The following is a 19,439-nucleotide window of genomic DNA, read 5'->3' as shown; positions in this document are numbered from 1 at the left end:
AGGCCCATGAAGGCCACATAAACATGGTAAGTGTTTCAGTCAATGGCTGTAACATACAGTCATGGAAAAGTTTCATGCAGGAGAGGGTTATGTGACTAGAGTTGAGTTTTAGAAAGATCACTCTTGCCACAGTGTGTAGAATGGAGTGAAGAATAGTAAGACTAAGGACAGAGAGATCAGAGAAACCTTTTATAATAATCCCACACAGTTAAGTCCCATAGAAATCTCAAGTTTTAAGCCTTCACAACTGAATCTATAGTCGAAGCCAAAACCTACCACATCTCCCATAATTCTCTATTGTAGGGAATGACGTTACATTTATCTAGTCACTCAAGTAGAAATCTAGGAGTATTCTGCAATGCCTAATTTCTCTCCCCTTCAGATTCACCATGTCCTGCATGTTCTTCCTCCCTAGCTTCTCTCAGATCTATAACTCTTTCTCCACCAATATTCATTGTCCTATTCAGGCCTTCATTATTTCTCACCCAGATAATATCAATTGTCTCTTAACTAGTCACCCTCCATCACTAATACCATTTCAATCTATGTATACAATATTCCCCATAATGGTCTTCCCCTACACTCAAATGCCTCCAGTTTACTCCCTCACTAAAATACCCTTCAAGCAGTTTCCATGGCTTTAGCATGGAATGTAAGGCTGTACACGAACTGGCCTCTGTCTAACCATCCTTACAAACAAATGAATCCCATGCCTGAGATACACTGAGCAGTAATCTGCTGTTCTTCATATGCTCCATGTTGCTTTTGGTAATTGCACACCCTCTGCTTAGAATATGGCCTTTTCCATTATGCTAATTTGCAAGGCTTGAGTCGATTCTTCTTCCCTTGGGGTTTCTCTGACTTCCTCAGATTTAACTGCTTCCTTCTTTTTGCTCTTACCCTATTTTGGAATATTTCTCTCCCAGCACCTATGATCCTCTATACCACTTATTTATTTACATGTCTCTCTCACTCCTCCATACTCTGAGCAGCCTATAGGCACGTGGAAATGCTACCACCTCATTCAGATTATGGCAAGAGTAAATCCTTATTTTCTGTTGATTCATCAAATGAAATAATTAATTTAAAAATCTGTGAACAGTAACACTGGGAGACCATATTCACAAATTCTATAAGAAGGAACATACAGGTTAAGAAGCTAATAAGCTTTAGAATGAAACAGAGGTTTAATCACAACACTGTAATATAAATGGAATATAAAAATAGTGTAAATTGATGCCTTTTCCACTTAAGTCGCATATTCTTACATTACTCCAGATAGGATTAAAAAGTATCATTTAGGAGCACCTACTATATGCCACATCTCATTATAAGAACTTTTCATGTATTAATTTGTTTAATTCTCATAACAACCCTGTGAGTTCGGTATTATTATCATCCTCACTTACAGTTGAGGAAACTGAGGCTAAGTGAGGCTGACTACCTTACTGAAGATCACACTGTTAGCAAGTAGTAGAGGTGGAATACAAACCCAGGCAGTCTGCCTTAAAAGTCCACACTCTTCACTAAATTGTACTGCCTAGGGCTTCCCTGGTGGCACAGTGGTTGAGAGTCCGCCTGCCGATGCAGGGGACACGGGTTCGTGCCCCGGTCCGGGAAGATCCCATATGCCGCTGAGCGGCTAGGCCCGTGAGCCATGGCTGCTGAGCCTGCGCGTCCGGAGCCTGTGCTCCGCAACGGGAGAGGCCACAACAGTGAGGGGCCCGCGTACCGCAAAAAAACAAAAAAATTGTACTGCCTAGTCTATAAATGGTCTTCTCTTTCAAAGCGAATTATATGTCCATATAGTGTCTTTTTCAAAATCATGAACCTAACACTTCAGCCCCTAAGCTCTTTATACATTTTAAAGTTATATCGTGTATTAAAATGTTTCGATTGCTTGAGAAATGGCTTATACATAGAGACAATGTGCAGTAAAATCAGGCACAGATTTGGATTCTGCTTCTGCCACAGCAGCTCTGTGACCTTGCTAAGCTTCATTTCCATCTGTAAAATGTAAATGATTTTTTTTGGTGGGAGGGGGATTGTTGAGAGGATAGAGTATGAGCATGTATGCCTGGTACATAGAATTGTCCAACAAATGTTAAATTATCCTCCTTTTTCTCTCCCTCTCCCTGCCACCTTCTCTCTCTCAGCCTCAGTGACTTTATCTCTAAAATGGGAATTATGATATATTATAATATAGTATTTTATATACTTACACATTAAATGGTACATGCAAATGTCCAATTTGGAACCTGTCAAATAAAAAGTGCTATAGCTTCCCTGTTATTTCTGAGTTGTTTAGGCCCCCAATATGTAGATAAAGCAGCTAAGAATCCAAACCAAGGATGCAAGAGTGCCATCTAGTGGTGGTTTAAGAAAAAAATCAAGACACCTAAGGATTATACTGCTTAAATGGTTGCCTAGAAAGCCCTGGGCTATTTTGTTTTATTCATTTCCCACCTTGAGAAATAATCTAATGTGGCTCACAGGGAAAGAGAAAGGAAAGCCTTGAACTGGATTCTTCTCTGTTCTTCCATTGTTCCAAGAATGTCCAAAATCTTTTCAGAATGGATCCACAGATTTCTGGTCTTGTTAAACTCATTATCTTCATTGCTGAACTACTCTATTCCTAGATTTCTAAAAGGATGTGATTCAGCTCCTCAGTTAGGCATGATTTGATAGCCTAATGCTATCATATGGATTCAGCAGTGTCGTTATGACTTAAGACCAATCTCTCGCAAGAACACCCATCAGTCAAAATCTATTACATTTGAGAGGTGACTTCCAAGAAGTCTAGCATATGGTTTACATCTAATCCCAAATGATATCAGGAATGAGGTGGAAGTTCTGGTTAAGGTAAGGCTAGATCTAAAGATGGTTGAAAACAGCCTTTCTGGGATCCCTGCACCTCTGCTCCATTACCCAGGGAAGTTCAATCCAGCGTAACTGCTAAATACCACAGTGATTGTTATGAACTAACTGCATGTTTGTGTTCCCCCCAGATTCATATGTTGAAATCTAATCCTTGATGTGATGGAGGTGGGGACTTTGATAGGTAATGTGGTCATGAAGTTGGGGCCCTCATTAATGAGATTAATGCCCTTATAAGAAGAGGCCAGAGAGTTAGCTCACTCTCTTTCTGCCACGTGAGGACACAAAGTCAGCAACCTATAATGAAGGAGAGGCCTCTCACCAGAACCCCGCCATGCAGGTGTCCTGATATCCAACTTTCAGCCTCCGAAACTGTGAGAAAGAAATTTCTGTTGTCTATTAACCACCGAATCTATGATACTGTGTTAAAGTAGCTTAAACTAAAACAGTAATATTCTGATTTCATAAGTTTAAAAGAAAATAATATATTCAGTATGATGACAATAAGGCAATAAAAGAACAGACCACAGAAAACACTATCTTGTATAAACTCCCCACTGTTATCAAATCTTTTTATTATTTCAATCTTGTAATTGTATTGTCATAAAATGCAAGGTGACTGTTCAAATATTAATAGTTTTGGTGGTATGGTGGTATCTTATAGCTCCCTGAGGTGATCTAACTAGGGAGATATTACGTTGTTTGTGATAAATAATGCATTATTAAATAATTTTTATCAGAAAAAAGTCACCCAAGTAGAAATCATTTCCTTGAAAGACTAGTAGGTATTTGAAAATAAACAATAGTTTTAATTTTTTTGAGAGTTTAAAAACTAAGAATAAGGCTTCCCTGGTGGCACAGTGGTTGATAGTCTGCCTGCCGATGCAGGGGACGCGAGTTCGTGCCCCGGTCCGGGAAGATCCCACATGCCGCGGAGCGGCTGGGCCCGTGAGGCATGGCCGCTGAGCCTGTGCGTCCAGAGCCTGTGCTCCGCAACGGGAGAGGCCGCAGCAGTGAGGGGCCCACGTACCGCAAAAACAAAAAACAAAAACAACAACAAAAAAAACTAAGAATAAATATGCGCTCAAAATTTTGCTATAGTGAAAACAAATATTTAATGATCTAAACCCGTTTAAATAGTAAAATAATCAGAGTAGAAAAATCTATTATTTTCCACTTTGTTATTTCAAGGCGTAAGTGAAGAAAAAAGAAAACAACTAAAAAATAAAACAAAACAACAACAGTAACAAAAAATCCTTCTCTTGAAACACCTAAAATCTCCCTTATATATTCTATAAGGTTATCAAGCTTTCACAGATGAGTTCCAAGACAAAGTACATTATAAGAAATGGTTTTACAGAATGCAGTCAAAAGCAGTCATAGAATTCTCCACCTCAGATTAAAATTAAACAGAAGTTTCTAATGACTAAGGTGAACCTATTATAAGTACCTATACTTTTAAAGACCTGGATTAACTAGGTTAATTTTGCTTAAAAATGCAGAATATGACACCAGGACAGGAGAGAACGTTGAAAAGTCATTTAATGCGTTAGTTACTATACCATGATGTGACAGTATCAACTTCTGGGCAGGAAATAGGGCAAGGAATCTGAAATACTTCAATAAGCGCTGCTAATGCCAAAAGTTAACTATTGTTCAAGTCTGAACATTCACCTCTAGTTCTGATCTATGTTTATTTAGTAAGCCTGACTCTCAAACAGAAATTACCTATGTTTGAAGCAATCACCCAGGAGATTTCTGATTTCAAGCTCTAAAAGAAAAGAAAACAAAACCAAAAAGAAAGGGAAAAAGTAGTTTGATGGCATAATGGTGCAGTAGAAAAAGTGAAAAGATTAGAGTCAGAGAGTGTGAGGTCAAATTCTTTCTTTGTTACTGACCTGCTGTCTGATAGTGGAGTAGTCTCTTGATACTTCCGGACTTCAAAATTCTTGTCTGAAAAGGGGGGATAATTACTTTCCTAATTGGGGATATATTTTTTTCAGAATTAAATAATGATTAAATTTGAAGTTTCTAACACAGTATGTAACCCATAGAGGTGCTCCGAAACACGCTTTAAAATTTTTTTCTCATCACTATGACCACATAGATTTCAGTGTAGAAAATGGGATTGGATAATCTGCCCTCATAACTTGAATGGTTATAACTGTATTGAAGTGACATTGGCATGTCCTGAAAGAATCTAAAAAAAAAAAAATTCACTGACGAAATAACAGCATACACTTTTAATTCTCTTCCTGTGCCCTTACTAATAATCCATTCTCCTCAATCAAGCTTAAGCACCTATATTCCTGAAACAACTTCTAAACCTGCCCCCAGACTTGGACCAGCAAAGCTTTCTAATCTTCCTTGCCATGGCTTATTAACGTATCTTGCTTCAGTCACTTTCCTAATTGGCAGTGGCTGACTGGGATGAGTCTACCAGCAGGGAGGAGTGTGGCTGGTGGGCTGGCAGCTTGCTGATTAGCGTGTGCTGCCTTGTGCCAAAGTCAATTCTGGGATGCCAGGTGTGCAGCCTGTTAGCGCTCTGCAGCCCATGCCTTGTGGAAGACAGGGATTTGGAACGAGGTTTGCAGAGACTTTTTTTTTGCCCTGCACAGGCTTTCTGTTCATTGCTTTCATGTCCTGCTACCACCCAGACATTCTACTCCTGCTGGCACTTTCTCCATACTTTCCAATTAAAACCGTCCATGTCTCCTTCTAAGGCTGCCCCGATTCTTTTGCCTAGATAGGCCGAAGCTGTATCCAGGTGATTTTCTGATTTTCTCTCTCTTTTTAAAGTTCTTTTCAGCTTGATTGTGGTATAATTGGCAAATAAAATTGTAATATATTTAAAGTGTACAGTGTGATGAATTGATATACATTATGAAAGGATCCCCACCATAGAGTTACTTAACCTCATCTCACATATTTACCTTTTTTCTTTCTTTTTGGTGAAGACACAAGTTCTTTTCCCTTAGCAAATTTCAATTACACAGTACAGCATTATCAACTAGATTTACCATGTTATACATTAGATCCTCAGACCTTATCCATCTTATAACTGAAAATTTGAACCCTTTTATCAGCCTCTCCCTAATGCCTCACACCCAGCCCCTGGCAACCGAGATTCTATTCTCTGTTTCTATGAGTTCAACTTTCTCTTTGCTTGGAATTTTTGCTCAATTCTTATGCAGTGCTCTTTCCTATCTCTTCATGCCTTCAGCCATAGACCACTTGGATTCACAGAACATTCTACAAGTATCCTTGATTCTCAGAAAATACTCAGGCTTGCTATTTGTTGAATATATAAGACAGTAAAAATGTATGTTTACTTTAAGATTTAATAAAACCTGTACACATATTGTTTCAGGGATCCTCTTAGCATCCCAATGAGGTAGACAGCATAAGTTTTACATCTATTCATAGTGGAGAAAATCTAGACTTTACAGAGGTTACATGCTTGTTTAATCTAGAAGTGGAATCAGAACCTAACAGAAGCTCTCTTCATTCTTGGTGCAATATTCTTTCAAACATGTAGTTAAGTGCTCAACATTATTTGCTGTTTTATTTAATAATTTTATTTATTATTATTAGTTGTTTTATTATTATTATATTTGTTACTTCAGATCTTGATTATCTCTTTATTAAACTACAATAACCTCATTATTAAGGGACTTCCTGCCCAGTAGGTGACTGGTTTCTCAAAAGTTGAAGTGGAATGTTCTTCTTATCTGCCATTTTTATGATCACCTATAGTATGTGTTTCATGTAACGGGTACACAGAGCCCACTTATTATATAGCTTTCCTGAACTAAATGAAGAAGCATGTTTTTCACTCACCAATTCCACTGTAAAAAAGATATTTCTAATATTAAATAACTTGTCGGACATGCTGGTGGAGGGGAGAAATGCTCCAGAGTAGGACTAATGTTGAGACCTATAGGGAACTAGACAATGATGAGGGCAACAGGATAAAGGGAAGGTAAGCATGAGGGAAGGGAGGAAGACTAGTGGCAATATTGAGAAAGGTATGAAGAAAGCAGATATATTGGTAACTCAAAATGATAGTCTAATAATTAGATATTTAATATTTGGTTTTATAATGTATACAGTTTACATAATATAGAATTTTAACCACACCCAAAGAGAGGTCAGGCCTTTGCTCTCAGCTTCTGGGATGTGATTTCTAGGCCTGGAATGTCACACTTGATAAGAGTGGCTTTGCCTGGGGGCTTTGGTGCAGCTCAGTAGTGACAGTTGAATTTAGGGTGGGAGTTTGGGAACATGCCATATCAGCTCTACCTCCTGAGCAGCTGGAAACTGAGATCAGCCACAAGACCAATCAACCATGCCCATGTGACAGATCCCCAGTAAAGCCTCTGGACACCAAGGTGCAGGTTAGTTTCCTGCTTGGCAATATGTGCTGTCACGTATCAGTGCCAGGAAAGTACTGCTGTCCCTGACTCCATGGGGAGAGGCCAATGAAAGCTCTGCATTTGGTACTTTGCCTGGACTCGACTCTATGTGCTTCTCCCTGTGGCTGGCTTTAATCTGTATCTTTTCCCTGTAATAAACCATACCTGTGAGTGTAACAGCTTTCACTGTGTTCTGTGAGTTCTTTTAGTGAATTAACAACTCTGAAAGTGGTTTTGTGAACTCCCTGAACTTACAGTTAGTGTCAGAGTGACTGCAGCCCTCTGCCCTGTGTTCCTTCTAAACTTCACAGTTGGCTAACCTACTGCAGTGAATAAGTTTTATTTGCTTATTGTTTTTCCCTGTATCCATGCAACCTTCTTTTGGAAACAGCACTCTGATTCCCTAATTTTAAAAATTAGGAAAGTACCCCACTTGACACTTTTAGTCTCTATAATTTTGCTAACCTAACTCTCGTTGAACTCACAAATGTGCTTATCTATACTATCTATCTATCTATCTATCATCTATCTAAAATCATTTTCCATTTACTTATTGCCTCAGTTTAACCTACTTAATTGGCCATCAGCTTAAAGAGAGGTAAAAATAACTGCCCTCTTGAAATTTAAATTCTTGTCGGGGAGGCAGATTAAACAAAAGTATATATTTTTTCTATAAAATATTGGAAGATGATATGTGCAATGGAAAAAAAAAACATAGAATAGGGCCAGCGGGAGCAGAAGATTCAGGATTGGGAAGCAGTTCACGATTTTAAGTTAGATTGTCAGGTAGGTCTCTTCAAGAAGATGACATTTTAGAAAAGCCTGAAGGAAATGAAGGAGTTAGCCACACAGATATCTGGGAAAAGAGAAACCCAAGCAAAGGGAAAAGACAAACCTTAGAGGTGAATGGCTAGTATATTCATGAAATAAGAAAGAGGCCTGAGTGGATGCTAGGGGAAGGGAGGTCATAGGAGGGGTGTGAACCTGTCCATGATGATTGTATCAGGGATAAGAATGTGACCCATGTCTAACCAATAAGACTCAATTAGGGGACTTTGAGATGGGATGCACATCTAAGATGTTGTTTCTTATGGATATCTATACAAGCTCATGATTAATTAAGAATAAAGTTAACAAAGAGGCTTAAGTCCGCTGGACTTGAGCTTCATTTGACATAACAAAGGAGACTCGATTAAAAACTGAACACACACTGGCGTATTTCACTTAAATACAGAAATATCAAAAATTCTGAAATTCCCTTCAAACAATTGAACACTGATGATATGAATATCAAAGAAGTTGGATAACTGCCCAGGTACGTCTTACCTAGAGGTGTATAGAGTTCATAACTCCCAAAATATGCCATCTTGGGATATCCAACCTAAACTAAAACAAGATCTGACCACTCCTTACCTATTTATTGATAAGAAGGAGAGAATTAAGTATTAGATAATAAATAGTAATAATAATAGCAAACGATTACATAGAATTTTACTATGTGCCAGAATTGTTCTAAGTGTTCCATGTATCTATGAATATATGTGTGTGTGTTGATTCCCTAAAATACTTAATGAGGTAGATATTATAATCCCAGTTTTACAGAGGGATGAAACTAAGGTACAAAGAGGTTTAAAAAGACTTTCCATAGCTTACCTAATTTGATCATAGAAGAGCCAGATTTTGAACCAAGATACAAACATACCTTGGAGATATTACACGTTTGGCTCCAGACCAGCACAACAAAGTGAATATCACAATAAAGCAAGTCACATGGAATTTTTGGTTTCCCAGTGCATATAAAAGTTATGTTTACACTATACTATAGTGTATTAAGTGAGAAATAGTATTGTCTTAATTAAAAAATACTTTATTGCTTAAAAAATGCTAAGCATCATCTGAGCCCTCAGTAAATTGTAATCCTTTTATAATAGTAACATCAAAGGTCACTAGTCACAGATCACCAAAACAAATATAATAATAATAATAAAGTTTGAAATATGGTGAGAATTACCAAAATGTGACACAGAGACATGAAGTGAGCAAATGCTGTTGGAAAAATGTCACCAATAGACTTGCTTGATGCAAGGTTGCCACAAACCTTCAATTTGTAAAAAATGCAACATCTGCAAAGTGCAATAAAGTACAGTAAAGGTATGTCTGTGCTCTGATTCCAGAATATGTGCTCCTAATCATTTCATGACCTTCATAGCAAACTGCTATTTTTTCTTTTTTTTTTTCTTATTGTAGTAGAAACCACTAGCTGCCAATCCAATATTTAGTCAATCATAATATTGGAACACTGAATTTATTCAGGGTGGCAATTTCTCAGACTCTCCGGTTATGAGACCAAGTTAGGCTAATAATATATAAATAGAGATTGCTTGAAGGGACTTCTGGGAAAGTTCATTAATGGCAAACACAGAGCTGGAACAGGTCTTTTGCCCTTTTTGCTTACTCCTTCCTGTTCCTGGATATGAATGTGATGCCTGGAGCACCAACAGCCATTTTGGACAATGAAGCAAAACGCCATGCTAGGGATATAAAAGAAGAAAGATGAAAAGAGACAGACTGCCTGATGCCCATGATATTATCATATTAGTCATGGAGGATCTACTTGAGGATTTTTTTCACATGAAAAAAAAAAACACCTCATATAATCAAGCCACTATCTTTTGGATTCCCTAACATAAGCAGTCAAACTGAATCATGGAAATCTGTGATCTAAGTAGAAAAATGAGCAATCCAAACATATCCCTTCTGGAGTTTTAGTTACTCCAAAAATATAAGACAAGCAGGTAAGTCGCTTGCAAATGCAATGAACTTTGTATATACAAACTTTGCAGTATAAGGCATTTGAACTCCCTGTACTCTTTTAGCAGACAAACATACACCCTAACAGATGTTTGTTATTTGGTTTTAGTTCTTAATAGAAAAAAACTCTCTATTCCATAATGAATATAATATTAAGACAGAAATACCAGTACATATTTCTTATATATAAACTTATTCATGTACTCATATGTTCATATATTAATGTGTAGTAATATATTCATAAATAAACTTACTCATAAATTTGAAAAATGATTTGGCTTCAAATATGCAAACAATAATTGGCAAGCTCGTTATCACTATTCTTATTTATAGGAAGTTCTGAAGGATGTTAAGCAACTAAAAAAACCATAAGCCACAATTTCACAAAATAAGCTATATGTTTATACAAACACAAAATGAGGTTTGTACACTGCAAATACATTGTTTAGTCACAGGAGGCTTGAAAGCACAAAACCTGAAGTTTAAGGTTAGAAGTTTCCCAAGTGCTTTCTTGTACCGTTGGCAACAGAGAACAACTACCTCATCATAAGGGTGTTTGGTTTTGTTCAAGGACATACCCCAAGTATCTAGAACCATGTGATAAGTAGGTGCTCAGTAAGTATTTGTTGGTGTTGAATGAACTGGATGTGAGCACTCAGAGAAAGTCAAAGGAGGTTTTCCTCATCTATCATTGCAAGATACGTAGGCAGCCCCTTTGAAGAAATATCTTTGAAATATCAAGCTGCCCCTACAACCACAAAATAAATGCAATATAAAAAAAAACTGAATAGATAAAACCTAATACAATGGAACAAAGTTTCTAATATCAAAGGGGTGCACATTCTAATTTCAACTCCTCTGCCTGCTGTCTTATTTGCTCTGTTTTCTTATTCTATTGATAGCATAAAGTCAGACCTCAAACGCTGAGAAATTTGGCATCTGTGTCCCAGGGCATATTAATTTCTTAACTGTAATAGTTGTTGTTGTTGTTGTTTTAACTTGGAGGGTTACCCACCACAGAAAGCCTCTGAGGCAGGAGGAGGGCAGATGATTTAATGATATATTGTAGACCTGATTTAATGGTAATCAGCTTGTAGACCTGACTGTGGATTCAGGGAGAGAAGTTTGGAGAGGGTAGACACTTTGTTAGGTAACTGCTGCGCATCGGTCAGAGAATGATGTTAAGGAGGCAGAAAACAGTGAAAGATAGAATGGGGGTGGAGAATAAAGAGGCTGGGCAGGTTTCAAATCTCATTCCACACGGGATGTAGGATTTTTAGCTTTTACTTTCACACACATATACACATACACTCACATGGAATTATATTTATTACAAACGTTACACAGAATAACTTGTAGAGATAATACTAAGAATGCCTTTACCACCTAACAGTTTATATTTACATGACAATATAACTTTTGGGTCCTTAAACCTGTATTGTGAATCATTCATACATAAATGAATTTACACATTCAAGTATAGCCTGGATTTTTAACTTTGTATGTATTATTTTTATAATCAGTCTTTAGAAACTTTTGTACATTTGTTATAGTTGAACCTAGCAGCCTAGATACTAACACATTCTGTTGATTCACTGTTAAATATTTATCCATCTATTTATCTCTCCTTATACTTAGGTAGTCTTCTATCGGTTTTTTTTGAAAACATACTCCTCTCTATGATTTATGCTATAAAATCTGTCTTTATTTACCTCAATGCAATATTTTGTTTTCCTTACAACCTTTATTAAGCAAATACTTCATCATTTAATTTTATCTGATATGCTATATATTTATATATAAATTTAGATCTTTCTGGAATATCAACTCTGTCCTAATCATTTCCTTTCTGTTATTAATTATTATGTACTTTTCCCTAAAACTTTATTTTCTGTATTATTTGTGCTCTGAAAATCATGTAACCTTATTTTTCAAGTCATTTGAATGGAAGTTTTGTCATATTTTTAGCCATGTCAGTTTTTTTTGTCTTTGATTCAATAATTTGCAAATTTTGAAATAGATATCTAAGAAGATTCCTAAATCCTGGGAAATCCTTGGTGTGCTCATCAATTTTTTTTTTAAACTCGTGACTTAAAAATTATTTTACGGAGATGAAATTCACATAATATGCAATGAATTATTTTAAAGTGTACAATTCAGTGGCATTTATGCATTCACAGTGTTCTGCAACCATCATCTCTCTCTAGTTTCAAAACTTTTTTATCACCCTAAAACACCCTGTTCTTACTACAAAATCACTTCCCATTTTCCCCTGCATCCATCTACTGGCAACCACTAAACTGCTGTCTCTATGGATTTGCCTGTTCTGGATAATTCATATGAAAGGAATCATACAATATGTGACCCTTTTCATCTGCCTTCTTTTACTTAGAATGATGTTTTCGAGATTCATACATGTTGTAGCATGTTATCAGTATTTACTCCTTTCTATAGATGAATAATATTCTACTGTAAGTATATACTACATTTTGGTTATCCATTCATCCACAGAAGGATATTTGGGTTGTTTCCATCTTTTGACTATTAGAAATGATGCTGCCATAAATACCTGTGTACAAGTTTCCATGTAAACATATGTTTTCATTAATCTTAGGTAATACCTAGAGATGGAATTGTTGGATGATATGGTAATTCTATGTTTAACCTTTTGAGGAACTGCTGAACTGGTGTCCACAGAAGCTGTACCATTTTATATTCCCCCAGCAATATGAATGTTTCTATTTCTCCACATTCTCACCAATATTTATGTCCTTCTGTTTTGTTAATTATTATGGCCATCCTAGTATGCATAAAATGTACTTTATTGTGGTTTTGATTTGTGTTTCCTTAATGTACAATGATATACATCATTTCTTGTGCTTGTTTGCTATTTGTATATTTTCTTTAGAAAAAAGTCCATTCAAGTTCTTTGCCCATTTTTTAAAATCAAGTTTTTGGTCTTTTTGTCTTTGAGTTGTAAGAGTTCTTTATTTATTCAGGATATTAAACGCTTATCAGATATACAATTTGCAAATATATTCTCCCATGCATAAGTTGTCTTTTGACATTATTGATAATGTTATTTGAGATACAAAAGTTTTCATTTTAGTGAAATCCAATTTATCTATTTTTTCCTTGTTACTCATGCTTTTGATGTCAAACCTAAGAATACATGGCTAGATCCAAAATCATAAAGATTTATCCTATATTTTCTTCTAATAGTTTTATACTTCTAGATTTTACATTAATGCTTTGTATCCATTTGAGTTAATTGTGGTATCTGGAGTGAGGTAGGGGTCCAGCTTCATTCCTTTGCACATGGTGGTCATAGAGCTGTTCCAGCACCATTTGGTGAAGAGACTACTATTTCCCCACAGAATGGTCTTGGCACCCTTGTTGAAAATCCATTGGCCATAGTTGTTTGTTTGTTTGTGGACTCTCAATTTTATTCCATTGTTCTATATGTCCATTCTTATGCCACTACCACACTGTTTTGAATAATGTAGCTTTGTACTAGGTTTTGAAGCTGGGAAGTATGAGTCCAGCGAATTTTTTTTTTCTTTTTCAATATTGTTTTGGCTATTTGGAGCCCCTTGCAATTTCATATGAATTTGAGGATTGGAATTTCTGCAAAAAAAATAAAAAGCCACTGGATTTTTTACAGGTATTGAATTCAATCTATAGATTGCTTTGGGGATAATTCTATCTTAACAGTATTGTCTTCCTCTCAAAAAGCATGAGATGTCTTTCCATTTAATTAGGTCTTCTTTAATTTCTTTCAACAAAGTTTTATAGATTTTAGTGGACAAGTCTTTCACCTATGTGGTCAAATTTGTTTCTAGGTATTTTATTATCTTGGATACCATTATAAATGAAATTATTTTTTAAATTTCTTTTCGAATCATTCTTTGCTAGTATTGAGAATAAAATTGAGTTTTCTCCATTGATAATAAGAATAACCAACAGTTATATAGCACATATTAAATGCCAGGCATTGTTCTAAGAGCTTACACATGTCTATGGTCTCAAAACACTATAGTCTATAAGATAAAGGTACACTATCTTAGCATGGCCTACAAGGACTTCCCATTAGGCCTCAAGCTATACTTCTATCTGTATGTATATCAACTGACACTGAAACAGCTCACTGTCACTGAATACACTATGTTCTTTCATCCTTCAATATCACTGCACACTTTATCCTTTTTTGGCTAGGATTCTTGTCTCATATCATCTGTCTGGGAAACTCCTACGTATCCTTCAAGAATTAGCTCGAATGTTGACTCAGCTACTTAATCAGTCCTTTTAGGGAGGATCCATGCTCCTGTCTTTTTTAATGGTTTATATGTGCCTCTTTTATAATGATTTCATCTTGTGTTGCCATTATCTTTCCTGCTTATTCTGATGCCCTCCACTGTACAGAGATAGTTGAATGCAAGGACTGTATTTTATATGCTTTTGCACCTTTAGGGCCTGATGCCATATCCAACTTAGTAGATTCTCAATAAAGCTTTCCTAGATGAATGAGTGGACCAAATACACAAAGGTGATCTACTTTGTCACAAAATGTACTCATCCTAGTTCATATATCCAAAAAGCAGTAACCAAATTCCCCTGCATGGTTTAAATCAAGAAAATTAACTTTGTTATTAAACACACTACTGGTAGCGAATGAGGGAGTCTTTTTCTCCCTCTCTTTCCCTTCCTCCCTTATTCTCTCTCACTTAAAGTACTAAGGTCATATTTGTTCATCTAAAAACCAAACAAAAAAATGAAATGAAGTGAAATGAAATAAAATAAAATAAAATAAACATAGCTTAGAAATATGGTACTGTTATACTTTACATTAAAACCTCTAAGAATATTCTCCTTATACTAACATGGAAAGAAACGTTGATAAGCAAAATGATTTAACAGAAAGAAGACAATGTAATTCAGAAGATTTGAGAACTTCTTATATTCCTTTTTAAGAGTGTGACACTGACTCTGTATTGTACCTCTCTGAGCCTCAGTTTCCTCATCTATAAGGCAAAACGAATACTCCCTGCTCTGCATACCACAAACTACTGGGGTGAAGATCAAGAGAGATAATGCTTTTGAAAGAAAGTCATGAAACAAAATGTGCTGTACAGCAAAGTATGTAGTTATTCACTCACCAAACACAGTTCTTGCAGGCACAGATTCTCTATTAAGCCAGAATGACACTTGGGAGAGAATGACAGTCATGATGCAAGGCAGATATGTCTGAATCACAAAATACCCAATTTTTCTTTTCAAGTGGAAATGAGCTGTCATTACGGTATATTCACCTAGAAGAAAAATTTAAGAAGCTTAAGAAACTGTAATAGTCAATAGTTTGAACATTTTGGAAATGGAAGGGATTAGGCAAAGAACAGTCCCTGATTTAAAAAAGGAAAGAATTTGCCCCATATATGACATGGAAAGTATATAACATTAAAATGCCCACTTAGCATAGCAAGAGTATTTAAAAGAAAATTTTCATATGACCAAAAAATTTGAATGGCATGTGTATCGTGTGGAATTTGTTTTTCTCTCTAGGTCATGCTTACTGACCAAGGGATAGAGGATTCATAAATGCTCTGACCATGGATTATCTTACTTGCTCAGGTTCTCATCCCCTTTGGTCCCAACCTCAAGCCTCTGTTTTGACTGTTTCCAGTCCAGTCCTCTCCGGCTCTTTAAAGTATTGATCTCTGGCCACATCTCCAAGACTGATCTCCTGGCCCAGATTTTCTACTTTTAATCTTGTCACCAATTCTGAATTTATGTGTTAATGTCTGCTCTAATATAGTGGAGTCAGTTCTATCTGATACTCATAGCTACCTTCCTTTCTGCTCTCTGGGTTTTTATCTGCCAGATGTGAGATCATTCGTTCATACAGCTGCTTTTTCTTCAAAAGGGCTTTAGCTTTCCCACACAGACCAATAGTAATTATCCATAATCAAGAGTTGAATAGTCATAGCTTATCCAGAATAGAAGGAAAAGAATTACAAAGTGAGGGGAATTGTAACACTGTGTGAAGGTAAAATTGGCTTGTCTCAAAAGACACACATGTTTTGAATTGGGAGCATAAGTTAGACTAGTGTTTTTTAAACTTTAATGCACACCTTGGTATCTCCTTGAAATCTTGTTAAAATGCAGATTCTGACTTAGTAAGGAGTCAGGCCTGAGATTCTGAATTTCTAAAAAGCTCCCAAGCACAGTCTGCTGCTCCTTCTTAGGGCACAAAAGGTTTTAAGCAAACTGACACTTTTCCAATGACGTTCACCCATTAATCTTCTCAGGAACTAGCTTTTCTTTAGACTCATTTTACTAACCTGTACTGGATTTAATTGTCTCCTTCCCAATTGATTGGCCCAGCAGATCATACTGATTTAACCTAGAGCCATCAGGAGCAACTTGTACAGAATCAGATGCATTGTATGTCCAAATGTAAGTGACCTCCGAGGTTGTATACGCATCTGTAGGAAATCAGGAAAAAAATCTTTTTAAGCATTTTAGTAAGAACTATCAATAACATCCAGCATCAAAGGTCGCATATTTCATAGAATTATTGTTTACTATAAAAATTGATATTTTTTAGGGCAAAAAAGTGCCTTTGAAATTTACAACTTCAGTATGAAGGGTGTGAAGCAGACCAAGAGAGACAAACATGACCACAAGAGTATTTTCACTGTAACCACTTTGAGAGGTGAAGAGCAAATTTCTCTTTAGAGCCTGCAAAAATCACTGGGCCCTGAGATGGTTAAAACATCCTCCATATTCGCAAGGTAGTAGATGACGGCATTACAGTAAACAGGTTATGAATGCCCAAGGCCCATTTAACCAGTTAATTTAGAAATAATAATCACTTATGAAAAACTTATGTCCATGTGAGAATAATGACATGTGTTTATTTTAGGTATTATTTTTGTAGTTAGTTTTGTAGGTTTTTCTTCAAAACGTTCACCTAGTTAAGAATTAAGTGACTTGGGCTTCCCTGGTGGCGCAGTGGTTGAGAGTCCTCCTGCCGATGAAGGGGACACGGGTTCATGCCCCGGTCCGGGAAGATCCCACATGCCGCGGAGCGGCTGGGCCCGTGAGCCATGGCCACTGAGCCTGCGCGTCCGGAGCCTGTGCTCCGCAACGGGAGAGGCCACAACAGTGAGAGGCCCGCGTACCGCAACAACAACAAAAAAGAATTAAGTGACTTAACTATCATAGTACAATGCATTTCATTAGAAGAATGAGAATTTTGCAGAATATGCAAAATAATTCAGAATGCTATAGTTTCGCAAGTTGAAAACACTTTTTAAAACCTGTTCATTTTAAAATTAATTAATGCACACAGATCTCACTGAACTATACTTGCATAGCATCCTAATTAAGCTATGGATTGGCAGGAGACAAATCACATACAGACCAAGTATAATTTTCTGATTTATTTGGCCAAGGATACAGAACTAAGCAGAAGTGAGATGACTCTAACGCTGGAAGGCAGGCAGCCTATCTTGTCTCAGTACTTCTCTGGCCCTGGCATTTCCCTTGTGCCTGTAGGGGGAACAGCTGACCTCTCCATGCGGGCAGAGTCTCTCCACAGTTGAATAACCAGACAATTCCAGCTGTACTACTGTCCTTTCAAAGAACTTCTATGCACTTTTGCTCAAGGGAATGTTTAGAAATATTAGTTACTCCTGGTCCTTGAGCAAAACTCAGCATCACAGTCACATTTTCAGTTGAGGGAGAGAAAGAACCAGCAATATCTCTGCCTCTAGCTCTCCAGGACACTGGAAAAGCTCATTTACCTGCCATCTAATAGGTTTTCTAGGTTAATACCATTGTTCCGGGGTGGTTCTGGTACTTACCTTGATCTAAAGTCTGTGATCACAAATCCATTCCCACTTAAGCATTAGTTACAATAAAGTGAATGCTGTGTCTTATTCACTGTGTGGTCTTTTAATGACATACTACAGTGTTGTCTGGTTTTCAGAATGTTACTAGTAAATGTTAATATCAGTGAAATACATGTATACACCTACATCCACAAATAATTATATTATGTGAAACAGTTTTTGAAATAGCATTCTAAAAAAGTATGTATGTATGTATATCATTATACATACTTCATATCATTATATGTATATATATATATGTATTTGTTTTAATAGCAGATCTATTCCTACAGCTTGCATATGAATGAATTCAGTTACCCTAAGGTCTAAATTTTTATTAACTAATTTCAATTAGTTAATCATTGATGATTCTGCTGTTACGTATAAATAAGTAACATTAGTAATGTGTATAACTAGCAATGCATTTGCAGATCATCAAGTGGCCTTCTCTTCAATAAAATTTCAAATGACACAGAATTTAATAAACCAAAAAGACATCACATACTCCAGTTCATATTAGGAGGCCTCAGAGTACTCAGTAGTTGTGGATCTTAATAAATTATGAGGTTTTATTTTAAGCAATTATAATAATTCTACTTTTGAATTTTGACGTTTACCTTTAAACATAAATAAGAGAAGATGAAACTCTACAAACATAGGAGATATTTTAAAGAAACTAGTAAGAGACTAATGGGAGGGACTCTATCTTACTCATATCTATACTTCTTGCACCTGGCACAATGCCTGTCACGAGGAAAATGTTCTCACTTCATTCTTGCTAGATTAATCAATAAACTCGTAATATTTTAATTCTGTTATTTACTGTTATGAAAGATGGAAATCTGGATAGTAGCCTAAGAATATGTTAAAGAAAATGACTGATCCTGCCCATGTCTTTTATAAAAAAGCAATTATTTACTTTCATTTTTTAGGCAGGAATGTTTTTTAGATTGGGGGTCTGATGAGAGAAGAGAGAGCAGAAAGTTATGCAATGCAGATAAGAGGCATTTCCTGGCCTACCAACACACATATAAACTTGGAGACCATTGTGATTTTTCAGTGAAGTATAAAAGGAGAGAAAGACAAATTTCTTTATAAATTCCATATCTAGATTAAGTTTCCATTAAATAATTTTATTTAATTTTATGCAGTAATCCATTTTGAGTCCTAATCTGTATTAAACATCAAATGCATACTGACCGATTCTTAATATTTGATAACCAAAACAATCCCCAAATCATTTTTATCCAAAAAGAAAATTTATAATTTCTTTTGGGATAATGCCCAGAATACTCTTAGATTTCCATTCAGGAAGTTTTAAATCAAATTAAACAGCAAAGAATTATAAAAAGATATGAGGCAACGGGAATAACGCAAAACGAAACTGAATTCAAAATTTAAATTAGTAGAAAAGATGCTTCTTTTATTTGAGAACAATGATAAA

At 36.2% G+C, this 19,439-nt stretch overlaps 1 protein-coding gene across 2 annotated transcripts in view; it reads right to left on the bottom strand.

Annotated features, from left to right (window-relative positions):
• GABRA2 (gamma-aminobutyric acid type A receptor alpha2 subunit) overlaps positions 1 to 19,439 on the bottom strand; it is a 119,356-nt gene that overhangs the window by 26,530 nt on the left and 73,387 nt on the right. For both annotated transcript variants that reach the window (XM_029235414.1, XM_029235415.1), the window contains exons 6-7: positions 16,442 to 16,585; positions 15,260 to 15,412 (exon numbers count right to left, since the gene is read on the bottom strand). In XM_029235414.1, coding sequence (XP_029091247.1) covers positions 15,260 to 15,412; positions 16,442 to 16,585 — 297 coding nt within the window. The remainder of the gene's footprint in view (positions 1 to 15,259; positions 15,413 to 16,441; positions 16,586 to 19,439) is intronic.

Source organism: Monodon monoceros, unplaced genomic scaffold, assembly GCF_005190385.1.
Source record: "Monodon monoceros isolate NGI ecotype Baffin Bay Population unplaced genomic scaffold, NGI_Narwhal_1 Super_Scaffold_20, whole genome shotgun sequence".
Taxonomy (NCBI): domain Eukaryota; kingdom Metazoa; phylum Chordata; class Mammalia; order Artiodactyla; family Monodontidae; genus Monodon; species Monodon monoceros.
This window is presented reverse-complemented; position numbering and strand designations above follow the sequence as displayed.